The 12,570-nt window shown below is 52.9% G+C and overlaps 1 protein-coding gene across 1 annotated transcript in view; it reads left to right on the top strand.

Annotated features, from left to right (window-relative positions):
* Positions 1-524: 524 nt before the first annotated feature.
* PLK1 (polo like kinase 1) overlaps positions 525-12,570 on the top strand; it is a 13,066-nt gene continuing 1,020 nt past the window's right edge. Inside the window, exons 1-8 of the mRNA XM_047780297.1 lie at positions 525-2,297; positions 3,009-3,177; positions 4,119-4,263; positions 5,199-5,292; positions 6,854-7,073; positions 10,612-10,767; positions 12,088-12,165; positions 12,353-12,507. Coding sequence (XP_047636253.1) covers positions 1,890-2,297; positions 3,009-3,177; positions 4,119-4,263; positions 5,199-5,292; positions 6,854-7,073; positions 10,612-10,767; positions 12,088-12,165; positions 12,353-12,507 — 1,425 coding nt within the window. The 5' untranslated portion in view covers positions 525-1,889. The remainder of the gene's footprint in view (positions 2,298-3,008; positions 3,178-4,118; positions 4,264-5,198; positions 5,293-6,853; positions 7,074-10,611; positions 10,768-12,087; positions 12,166-12,352; positions 12,508-12,570) is intronic.

Raw genomic sequence — 12,570 nt, 5'->3', positions numbered from 1 at the left:
GTGCCTGTGGTACATGGAAGTTCCCAGGCTAGGGGTCAAATGGGAACTGCAGCCACTGGCCTACGCCATAGCCACGTGGAATCTGAGCCAGATGTGCAACCTACACCACAGTTCACAGCAATCTTTAACTTACTGAGAGAGGCCAGAGATCCAATCTGGGTCCTCATGGATGCTAGTCAGGTTCATAACCCACCGAGCCACAATGGAAGCTCCCTATTCAGCAAACATTTTAATCACTCCTTTTTTTTTGTCTTTTTTTTGTTGTTATTGTTGTTGTTGTTGTTGTTGCTATTTCTTGGGCCGCTCCCGCGGCATATAGAGGTTCCCAGGCCAGGGGTTGAATCGGAGCTGTAGCCACCGGCCTACGCCAGAGCCACAGCAACGCAGGATCCGAGCCGCGTCTGCAACCTACACCACAGCTCAGGGCAACGCCGGATCGTTAACCCACTGAGCAAGGGCAGGGACCGAACCCGCAACCTCATGGTTCCTAGTCGGATTCATTAACCACTGCGCCACGACGGGAACTCCTTAATCACTCCTTTTTATTAGGCACTATGCTGGGAGCTTGGGATATGGGGTAGGAATGATGTCATCATGCCACTTTGTTTATTGGGAGTCAGGTAAAGAGATACTTGTAATTCGGTTGATTTTTGCTGAGTTCTAGCACAGACATTATAGGATGTCTAACTATTACTAAAGACCACTAACCTGGGTAATCGGCTATTGCAGGGTTTCCGCTCAAACATCTGCAGAAGCCGGACAGGCAAATGGGCAAAGGGGTAGCTGGGAACTGTGGCAAACTGGAAAGGTATGTAGGCATAGAGTTGCCACAGCAAGTAGTTTTCCTTAAGAAAAAGCCACAAAACTGATTTTTTAATGTGAGCTCTCTTTATTTTTGAACCTGTAAATGGATCCAAAAATTTAACAGCGGGAGACCAAACAAAACACCTCTGCAGACCAAATTTGGCCTTGGTCTACCAGTTTGCCAGGCATTCCACCAACCAGCCACACAGTCTCTCTTACCAAACAATTGAAGGTCCACTATTTTAGGCGCTGGGAGACAGCAGTGAGCCAGCCAGCCGACTTTCTTGCAGAATAGCGGGGTGGGGGCTCTGGTTCTGAGCTTCTCAAACTTCCCTAAGTGTAGGACTCACTGGGAGGTCTGCGGTGAGGCCTGAAGCTTTGCCTTTCTAACAAGCTCCCAGGTGGTGGTAATGCTGGTGGTTCCTGCACCATACTTTGAGTAGCCTTGAGCTGTAACCCAGAGGCTCAGGAGCAGCTGTTATTTGAAGGAGGGGAGTAGGGGGTTTGTCTTGAAGGTTGCATTTGCCTGGCAAGCATCCTCTTTTTACTTAGATTTTAGTTTACTGCAGGGACTTGGAAGAGAGGTGATGACGTCGAAGGCGGGTGTTAAGGCTCTCCCAGCTACCTCTCGGCGCTGCCGGGTCTCCGTTCTCAGTTTATAAGCTCGAAGGCGGGGCAGGGGTGAAGGAAGGTGGTGGGAAAAACTTCCTGGGGGAGGTGCACGTGGACTGCCCAACCTTCCCCAGCCGCCGAGAAAGGGAGAAACCCCGAACTCCCCCGCTCCTGGGGCTGGGTCTCGGCATCCCCACGCCGGGTCTGGTTTCCCAGGCATCCCACGTGTCCGCGAGTCCCCGTCAATCAAGCTTCTCCTCCCCGGGCTGGGCACGGGTTTAAAGGAGGCTGCTGCGCAAAGAGCTCCCATAGTGCCGCGCGGCGGGCGGGTTTGGATTTTAAATCCCCGCGGCCAATCAGTAGCGCGTAGGCTTTTGTAACGTTCCCGGCGCCGCGTTTGAATTCGAGGAGGGGCAGAGCGGTGTCTAGCCTCGGCCCAGACCCTGCCAGGTCCGCTGAGCAACTCCGGGGACATGAGTGCGGCGGCAACTACAGGGAAGCTGGCGCGGGCACCGGCTGACCCAGGAAAAGCCGGGGGCCCCGGAGTTGCAGCTCCCGGGGCCCCGGCGGCCGCTCCGCCGGCGAAAGAGATTCCGGAGGTCCTAGTGGACCCGCGCAGCCGGCGGCGCTATCTCCGCGGGCGCTTTCTGGGGAAGGGCGGCTTTGCCAAGTGCTTCGAGATCTCGGACGCGGACACGAAGGAGGTGTTCGCCGGCAAGATCGTGCCGAAGTCGCTGCTGCTCAAGCCGCACCAGAAGGAGAAGATGTCCATGGAGATATCCATTCACCGCAGCCTTGCCCACCAGCACGTCGTCGGTTTCCACGGCTTTTTCGAGGACAACGACTTCGTGTTCGTGGTGCTGGAGCTCTGCCGCCGGAGAGTGAGTGTCGCTGCTGGGAAACTGGAGCTGCCTGCAGGCTGGGGTTGGGGCGTCTGGACCCAGCTGCTGGGGAGGGGACCCCCCGGGACTCGGAGCTGCTGGAGAGGAGGTGCTGGGTGGGAATCTCGAGCTGGGAGTGGAGAAGGTCTCGAGTAGAGAGGGGGCTTGGCACTTGGGGCTGCTAGGGGAGGGGGATTCGGGTTTAGTGGAGCCCGGGTCGCGTTGCCTCTAGGGAAGGCGGCTCAAGGACGCTAGGAGTTGGGCGGAGTGGGGGAGGCGGGGGTCGCGGGAGAACCCTGCTAATGGTCTTCCGGAGTTGCTAGGTACGGGGTGCTCTGGACCTTCTGGAGTGGGGTTGGGTCAGGCACAGGGTAGTTGGAGCCAGACTTGGGGGCTTCCGGGGAGGAGAGGGGTCAGAAAAGGGATCTCTTGCTGCGGAAGAGGCCTGACGAGGGGGTGGCTGGGGGGAGGGGGCATACGGGGGACTCTTGAACTTGCTGAAGGGTTGAGAGAGGAGTCCCAGGTAAGGGAGCTGGTGGGAGAGAGGGTGCTCTGAACCGTTGTGGCCTGGCTTAGGGGAGAGTGGAGATCATCGCTGTCCTGGAGAAGGAATGCTGGGTAGGCTCCTAGGCAGCTTTCACCTAATGATACTGCTTCCCTGCCTTGGGCCTGAGTACCCACTGCCCGTTCCTCCTTCCTCCCCTCGCCCAGTCTCTCCTGGAGCTGCACAAGCGGAGGAAAGCACTCACCGAGCCTGAGGCCCGCTACTATTTGCGGCAGATCGTCCTCGGCTGCCAGTACCTGCACCGAAACCGTGTTATTCACAGAGACCTCAAGCTGGGCAACCTCTTCCTGAACGAGGATCTGGAGGTGAAAATAGGTGAGGAGCTGGGCCTGCAAGGGCGTTTGACATTGCAGGAAGTGGGAATGAGGAGGAGCTGGGAGAAAGGAAATGGGAAGGCGAGGAAGGAGGGAGGAAGAGAAGGATGCTCTGAGCTGTTGATTGCCTCTAGAATCATCTCATTAGTACAGAAATTTAAAACAAAGAGCCACAAACCAGCATCCGAATTCGTTTGCACTTTTTTTTTGAAATTGATGTGAAAATCTAGATTCAAAGCTCTTTTTAAAAAATTGGGAGCTTCAGCTGTCCAGGGACAGCCTTCCCTCAGGGCAGCTCTTTGCTAGACTGAAAAGCAGCGTGTTCCTTTAGACATCCGGTTTGCCACAGTCCCCACCCCTCCCTATTACTTCGTCACAAACTTGCCAAGTAGCAGTCTTCATGTTTATTTGCTTAATCCTGGAAGGCACTTGAGTTTTGCTCTCCCTATCAATTCCCTTTGAGAGGAAGACCTCCTTTCTGAGGGGAGGGGTGAGTAGGTCTCTGGGAGGGTGTCCCCCTGCCCCCCGGCCAGCATGGTGGGAGGATTCCTGGGGAAGCCTTGATGAGAGGCTTGAGGGAACTAACGACCCTGGTTCTCTTTGTTTGTTTTTCAGGGCCGCACCCGTGGCACATGGAGGTTCCCAGGCTAGGGGTCTAATCAAAGCTACAGCTGCCAGCCTACACCACAGCCACAGCAAGGCGGGGAGCTAAGCCACATCTGCAACCTACACCACACTTCACGGAGACGCCAGACCTTAACCCACTGCCTGAGGCCGGGGATTGAACCCACAACGTCACGGTTACTAGTCGGATTTGTTTCCGCTGCCCCACAATGGGAACTCTGACCTTGGTTCTTGAAGGTTACACCTGAACCAGCCGTCAGCAGTGACAGATGGCAGAGGCTAAAGTCTGAGGTCCCCCTCTTCCTCTCTCTGTCCCAGGGGATTTTGGACTGGCAACCAAAGTCGAGTATGACGGGGAACGGAAGAAGACCCTGTGCGGGACTCCTAATTACATAGCTCCTGAGGTGCTGAGCAAGAAGGGACACAGTTTCGAGGTGGACGTGTGGTCTATTGGGTGCATCATGTAAGTTGGGAGTTGTCTTCAGGACCCACGCTCGACATCTCCCCCAGCAGATCTTAATCCTGTAGACCTTTCTGCCTGTGGAAAGGCTGCTCCAAAGGACACACTGCCACCCAGGAAGCCTCATTTCCATATCTTTTTTTCTCCCTGATGTTTCCTGATTCCTGTAGCCTGGGCTGCAGGTCCAGGGAATGGAGGAGGGAAGGTCTCCACAAACTCACTTCAGTCCCTTGCCATTCAGAGTCTGGCACACCAGCCAGCAAGCAGCATCTAGGAACTTGTTAGAAACGCAGAATCTCAGGACCCAGGCTTTGAAGACCCTTGAGTGATTTCCTTGCACAGTAAAGTATTAAAACCTCCCATCTAGAAAGAAGCATTGGGTGCGAGGAATGAGGCCAGGAGTTACAGCTGGCGGCAGGAGGGCTTGCCACCTGTCTAGATCAGGGCCATCAGAGGTGGGTGGGTGGTGGGCAGAGTAGGGCCTGTTCAGGTGGTAGCCCTTTCGCTGTTGCTCTGGGTCCTGGAGAGTTAGAAATGAGTTGCAGTGATGGCTTTCCTACTTCTTTGCAGTGGGAGTTCTTCAAATGAAAGCTTGTAGCCTTGAGTACGAGAAGTATTAACTGTGGAGCTACCTCTGTAGAAGCTGCTGGCCCACCTGCTTTGACCTGTTGTGTGTTGGCTGGCGGCCTCTGGGGCCCTAGATTACTGCAGGCTCTAGCCAGAAAGTCACCCACCCATGAGAACCCAGTCTCATCACCTCTATTCTACTGACTCCCCCCACCCCCCATGCCAGTGGACTTTCGGGCTGCCCTCTGGGGCCCCAGGGTCCTAGTGAGTGTCCAGAAGATGTCTGACTTTCTTTCTGGCCCTAAGATGATTCCTCCTGCATCTGGGTTTTGGGTGGGCGCCTTGAGCCAAATCCCTCCTTGTGCTTACAGGTATACCTTGTTAGTGGGCAAGCCACCTTTTGAGACCTCTTGCCTTAAAGAGACCTACCTCCGGATCAAGAAGAATGAGTACAGTATTCCCAAGGTGACTGAAAACACTTTTAAGTTTACATTTAAGTCTTACCCCCCGTCCCCATCCCAAGCTATTTATTGAGCCCCGCATATCCTGAGGACAGAGGTAGGTCAGTCCCACCCTTAGGATACCCACAAGAGTTTTGGGGGGTCCTTATCTGAAATTGTATCCAGAATCTGACATTTGTGCACAAAAGCATTTTTAGGGGTTGGGGAGAGAAGTTTGTAGGTTCTCAAAGGTTGGGCAGATAACCCAAAAGATGTGTAAAATAAAAAGAGAGTGAGGAGTTCCTGTTGTGGCTCAGTAGAAATGAATCTGACTAGCGTCCATGAGGACGAAGTTTCGACACCTGGCCTCGCTTAGTGGGTTAAGGATCCCGAGTTGCCATGAGCTGTGGTGTAGGCAGCAGACTCTGCTTGGATCCCGCATTGCTGTGGCCATGGTGTAGGCCGGCAGCTACAGCTCCAATTCTACCCCTAGCCTGGGAACCTCCATATGCTGTAGGTGCGGCCCTAAAAAAAAAAGAGAGAGAGGAGGGAGTAGGAGGCAGACAGAGAAGCGCTGCTTAAGCCTTGGAAGTGGGCCGTCTTGATTCAGATGGTTTCTGCCACTTAGCAGCCCGAACACAAGGAGCCCCTGGCCCAGAGCACCTCGTGTCAATAAGCGCTCACAGAGTCACGAACCGCTGTGCGTGCAGAGTGGGGTGCTTTTGCAGCCACCAGCTTGAGCACATTGAGAGGGACAGGCTGCAGCAGCCAGGCACACTGCTGCTTTCCCGTTTGGTGTCTTTGCCTTGTGTGTGAAGCTAAGAGCCCTATCTCCATAAGGACAGACGGACTGAATCTGTCACCAAGGGTCAGTCATTGAACAGAGCACAGAATGGTTCCGAGCGTGGGAGCTGGAGCTGCCTGTGCCTCGGTGTGGGTGCTGGCTCCACCGCTTACTAGGGGTGTATTCTAAGGCACTTCACCCCTCTGTGCCTCAGTTTCCTCATCTGCAAAAGGGGGGAGTTACAGAGATCTTTGCGCCTTTGGTGCTTCTGTGGGGACTAAATGAGTTGATATACCTGAAGTGGTTAGAATGCTTTGCTGGCCCATAGTAAGTGCATAGTTGATGCTAGGCTATTACTGTGCATTTGACCTGCGCCAGGCTGGATCTCCTCACCAGGACCCCAAGCTTGGCGCTGTGTCCCTGTTTTCTAGATGGAGATACAAAGGCTCCAAAAGTCAGGTTAATTGTCACAGCTGGTATTAGGGGATAGAGCTGCGACTTAAACCAGGTCTTTACGAGCTCCGAGCCTGTGTTCTCAAGTGTTGCTCTAGCCGTGAGCAACTTGAATTGTGCCAGTGCAAATTCTGGCACAACAATGCCTTCAAATTAATCTCGAGTATTAAGAGGAAGGAGAAAGGATCATTCTCGCCACCTAGGTTGACACTTGTCAACTCGGTAAAGCTCGTAGTGGAATCTTGGCATGTCGGTAGCTGCCGCATGTGGCATGTTTGAGGCTGGGGTGGGGGCCCGCCCTCAGGTCCCCCCCTCACATCCTGCTGATGGCTGTCCCTCTCCGCTCCAGCACATCAACCCCGTGGCCGCCTCCCTCATCCAGAAGATGCTTCAGACGGATCCCACTGCCCGCCCAACCATTCACGAGCTGCTCAATGACGAGTTTTTCACTTCCGGCTATATCCCCGCCCGCCTCCCCATCACCTGCCTCACCATCCCACCGAGGTTTTCAATTGCTCCCAGTAGCCTGGACCCCAGCAGCCGGAAGCCTCTCACAGTCCTCAATAAAGGTAAACCAGAGTCTGAGTAGACCGCAGATGCCAAGAGAGCCTAGGCCTCAGGTGTGTAAACGGCTGGCCCCCAAAGCTCAGGTGTGCAGTGGGACAGGCCCCAGCTTCTGACAGAATGCCCTTCTTCCTACGGCCCTCTCAGGAAAGACAGACCTTAACCAGGGCTGAATCAGGCCTTTCATGCCTCCAAGGAAGAGTGACAGAATGCCATGCCTGAAAAAGTCTTACCAATTAAAAACATTGGCTGCGGAGTTCCCGTCGTGGCTCAGTGGTTAATGAATCCGACTAGGAACCATGAGGTTGTGGGTTTGATCCCTGCCCTTGCTCAGTGGGTTAAGGATCCGGCGTTGCCCTGAGCTGTGGTGTAGGTCGCAGACGCGGCTCAGATCCCGAGTTGCTGTGGCTCTGGCGTAGGCTGGAGGCTACAGCTCTGATTAGACCCCTAGCCTGGGCCGTGGGAGCGGCCCTAGAAAAGGCAAAAAGACCAAAAAAAAAATTTTTTTTGGCTAAAATCACCTTGTATAGTTCATTGGAAAAATGTTGAACAATTTCAGCTACGCACATAGAGCTCAAGGCAGTAGCCCCCCACAGCCCCACCAGACTCAACAGTCACGTTTGCTTCATCGCTCCTGCTTTGTTCCTTTGAAGTTTTTTTGAGCTTAATCCCAAACATCTTGCCATTTCACCCCCATACACTTACAGAGGATGCAGCTCTTTGAGAGGATGGACCTTTTTTACAAAACCACATCCCAATTGTTTCGGTTGTCCTTGTTTCAGAGAACAGAATTAGGAAGGCCATGATAGGGGTGGGGGCACCTTGAGTTGATGCTGCTAGTTCTGATTTGCATTTTTTTTTACCATATTATTTAGATATTATTTCAAAATTATGAAAAGGTGTAAGAGACAAAAACCTTCTGTATCTTGTACCCCTTTCTCCACCAATTAACATTTTTCTACATTTGCTCTCTCTCTCTCGCTTTCTCTCTCTATATATATAATTTTTCCCCTAAACTATCTGAGAGTAAGTTGTATACATTTTGGCCTTTGCTACTTAATACTTCAGTGTATATTTCCTAAAAACAAAGATTTTTTTTTTTTCGTCTTTTTGCTATTTCTTGGGCAGCTCCCGCGGCATATGGAGGTTCCCAGGCTAGGGGTCCAATCGGAGCTGTAGCCACCGGCCTACGCCACAGCCACAGCAACACAGGATCCGAGCCGTGTCTGCAACCTACACCACAGCTCACAGCAACGCCGGATCGTTAACCCACTGAGCAAGGGCAGGGACCGAACCCGCAACCTCATGGTTCCTAGTCGGATTCGTTAACCACTGCGCCACGACGGGAATTCCCAAAACAAAGATTCTTTTACGTAGCCACAGCACACCACACAGTTGTCAAGTTCAGGTAATTTCACATTGATGCCAGACTTAGAGCCATCTTATTCTCCACTGGGAAGTTACTACTTTAATTTTCCTTTGGTAACTTGTGTCTGATTTAAATGTAATAATATAGAATTTTTGCTTTACTTTTTTTTTTTTTGTCTTTTCTAGGGCCACACTCGTGGCATATGGAGATTCCCAGGCTAGGGGTTGAATCAGAGCTGTAGCCACTGGCCTACGATAGAGCCACAGCAACTCGGGATCTGAGCTGCATCTGCGACCTACACCCCAGCTCATGGCAGCGCCAGATCCTTAACCCACTGAGCGAGGCCAGGGATCAAACCCACAACCTCATGGTTCCTAGTCGTATTCGTTAGCCACTACGCCACGATGGGAACTCCTAGAGTTTTGACTTTAATTTTATACTTCTTTTCTCTTACATTGAAAACCTTGTTTCCTTACACTGCATACATGAATTTTCAACATATATAAAGTAGTTACTGTTATGATGTTTACTTCTTGCAGTTCTCTTTGTCCTCAGAATATATTCCGCTTAAAAAAAAAAAAGCCACTTGAGATACTTTCTCTGTGTGGGTATGGCACCAATTTAATATATGAGTTAATTTATAATACTGCTATTTTAAGGATTATATTACTATTTGCTTTGATTCATGATCACTTGGTTAAGGTGGTACCTTCACTGTAGATTTCCTGTTTTTTCCCTTTGTGATAAATTAATACCTTGTCGGTAGCTCCTCTGAGAGGATTCTGTTTCTCCTCAGACTTTAACCCACTGATTTTAGCATCCCTGGTGGATCTTGCCTGCAGCACTTTTTTTTTTTTTTTTGGGTCTTTTTGCCATTTCTTGGGCCGTTCTTGCGGCGTATGGGGGTTCCTGGGCTAGGGGTCCAATCAGAGCTGTAGCCACCAGCCTACACCAGAGCCACAGCAACACGGGATCCGAGCCACGTCTGCAACCTACACCACAGCTCACGGCAATGCCAGATCCTTAACCCACTGAGCAAGGCCAGGGATCAAACCCGCAACCTCATGGTTCCTAGTGGGATTCATTAACCACTGCATCACGACGGGAACTCCCAACATAGACTTTCTTTTTTTCTTTTTTTGGCCGCCCTGGGGCATATGGAGTGCCTGGGCCAGGGATCAGAACTGAGCCCCAATCTCGACCTAAGCCGCAGCTGCAGTAATGCCAGATCCTTAACCCACTGTGCCAGGCAGGGGATGGAACCTGTGATCCAGCACTCCCGAGACGCTGCCTATCCCACACAACGGGAACTCCACAGCAAAGATTTTCTTAAATGAAAATTCAGATCTTTAAATATTTTAAGAAGAATTTATGTTTTCAGGGAGAACTAGTGCATGAAGAATTAAACATTTAAGCATAAAGACAATAAAACTCGCCCATGCTTCTGTCATCCAAATATAAGCAATGTTAAATTTATTTATTTTTTATTTTTATTTTTTTTGTCTTTTTGCTATTTCTTTGGGCCGCTCCCGCGGCATATGGAGGTTCCCAGGCTAGGGGTCAAATCGGAGCTGTAGCCACCGGCCTACGCCAGAGCCACAGCAATGCAGGATCTGAGCCGCGTCTGCAACCTATACCACAGCAATGTTAAATTTAAATGTCAGTGTGTATCCTTTCAGACTTCGGTCATATATAAGGACATAAAGCAGATTTTAGCAAGGGAGAAAATCACTTCCATTTTCACTGCATGCCTGCTTAATCCATCTTGCTGATGAGTTGCAGTTACTGAGCCCTCCCTTTATCCTGGATGCTGAAGATGCATTTAATTCTTGGATAGAAAGCAGGCAGCTCCAAGCTGCTCGTGCCTTCGAGCTTGTCTCCCTGAGTGACCAGGGATGTCCTGAGGGCCCAGCATAGGGTCAGAGGCCTGAGCATCTGAAGCTCAGTGGCTGCATGCAGCCTTGAAGCCTTCCCATAGGTAGCAGTGAGAGTACCAGGCGCTGTCACCTGAGCAGGGCATGTCCACTCTCATAACCTGGCACTGACTCCATTTACCCAGAGCAGTGGCAGTGAAAAGAGCTGTTCCCTGGGGACAGTACCAGCGTGATGGGGGCGGGGGGGGGCTGCACCCTCCCGACCTGCAGCCTAATGACCGTGTCTCATCTTCTTCCCAGGCATGGAGAACCCCATGCCCGAGCGTCCCCGGGAAAAAGAGGAGCCCGTGGTGCGGGAGACCAGTGAGGCGGCTGACGGCCACCTCGGTGACATGCTGCAGCAGCTCCACAGCGTCAACGCCTCCAAGCCCTCAGAGCGGGGGCTGGTGAGGCAAGGTGGGCACTGCGGGCCGGGGCATCTGGAGCGGGCGGAGGAGTCTCAACCCTGGAGTGCCGGAGCTTGGCCCAGGCCCCATCTCCATCATACCTTCACTTCCCCCGTTTTCCCTACATTACAACCCAGACAGGGTGGTCTGCTGGCCCAGGCCCTCCGTGGTCGGGCCCCTTCTTTTTCTTTTTCCTTTTTTAGTCTTTTTGCCTTTTCTAGGGCCGCTTCCCGCGGCATATGGAGGTTCCCAGGCTAGGGGTCAAATCAGAGCTGTAGCCACCGGCCTACGCCAGAGCCACAGCAACTCGGGATCCGAGCCGTGTCTACAACCTACACCACAGCTCACGCCGGATCCTTAACCTCTTTTTCTGACTCATCTCTTCTGCCTCCATAAGCACCGTCTCTTCTAGCAGCTCCGCACGCTGCCAGATATATTTGCACATACTGACTTCCACTTGGGCCTTCAGGACAGTGGAAATGACAGACCTAGATGTGCTCCGCCCTGAGGGGCTCTGGCTGGCCCTGTTCCCTGCCCCTGGCATGCACGTCCTCCAGATCCCTGCATGGCTCACACTCACCCCCTCATGTGTCTGCCACGAGCATCTCCCTGCCCCGCTTCCTAGCACTTCTCAAGTTACCATATTTGTTTATTGTATTTAAAAGCAGGGATCATGGCCTGCACAGAACATGACATTTTCATGTACCTGGAACTCTCTTCTCACAATTTTTGTTGTTGTTGTTGTTGCTATTTCTTGGGCTGCTCCCGCGGCATATGGAGGTTCCCAGGCTAGGGGTCGAATCGGAGCTGTAGCCACTGACCTATGCCAGAGCCACAGCAACGCGGGATCCGAGCCACGTCTGCAACCTACACCACGGCTCACGGCAACGCCGGATCCTTAACCCACTGAGCAAGGGCAGGGACCAAACCCGCAACCTCATGGTTCCTAGTCGGATTCATTAACCACTGCGCCACGACGGGAACTCCTCTTCTCACAATTTTTCAATCACTCAGCATTCACTGACTCTCGCCACGACTGAAGTGACTTACATGTTTACACTGATGGCTCTGTCCCTACGGCCATTGCTCACTGTGCTGCGGTGGCACCTGGTACGTAGTGGGCTTTGGATAAATGGGGCAGCTGGACGCATGAGTGGATGCTCTGCACTGTGACCGTCCGTTCAGTGCTGCCTGTCTGAGCTTGTCGCCGTCAGAGGCCCTGCTGTGCTCTTTGGTGGGGGGTAGGGGGGGGGCCAGGCCTCTTGACCGAGCTGCATGGTGCGGGGATGAGGCTGGTCCTGACTAGTTGTCTTGTCTGTTTCTGCCGCAGAAGAGGCTGAGGATCCCGCCTGCATCCCCATCTTCTGGGTCAGCAAGTGGGTAGACTATTCGGACAAGTACGGCCTCGGTAGGTGTCTCCCAGGCAGGTGGGGGGCTCAGGTCCGGCCGCGCGCCCCTGCAAGTTGTTACGGGCTCTGGCCTTTCTTGGCTCCCAGGTTCTCTACTCTCAACACTCTCCTGTCTCCATCCCAGCTCCCAGTGCCCCCCCTGCTCCCCACTCCCCCTTTCTGAGGTCTCCCTCCACCTGCCGCTAGGGTATCAGCTGTGCGACAACAGCGTGGGGGTGCTCTTCAATGACTCCACACGCCTCATCCTCTACAATGACGGGGACAGCCTGCAGTACATCGAGCGTGATGGCACGGAGTCCTACCTCACCGTGAGTTCCCACCCCAACTCCTTGATAAAGAAGGTGAGTGCGGCCGGCCCTGCGGCCTGGTTATTGCAGGGGAGCGAGGGCCGTGCGCGGGCGGAT

This window comes from Phacochoerus africanus, chromosome 5 (assembly GCF_016906955.1).
Source record: "Phacochoerus africanus isolate WHEZ1 chromosome 5, ROS_Pafr_v1, whole genome shotgun sequence".
Classification (NCBI taxonomy): Eukaryota; Metazoa; Chordata; class Mammalia; order Artiodactyla; family Suidae; genus Phacochoerus; species Phacochoerus africanus.
This window is presented reverse-complemented; position numbering and strand designations above follow the sequence as displayed.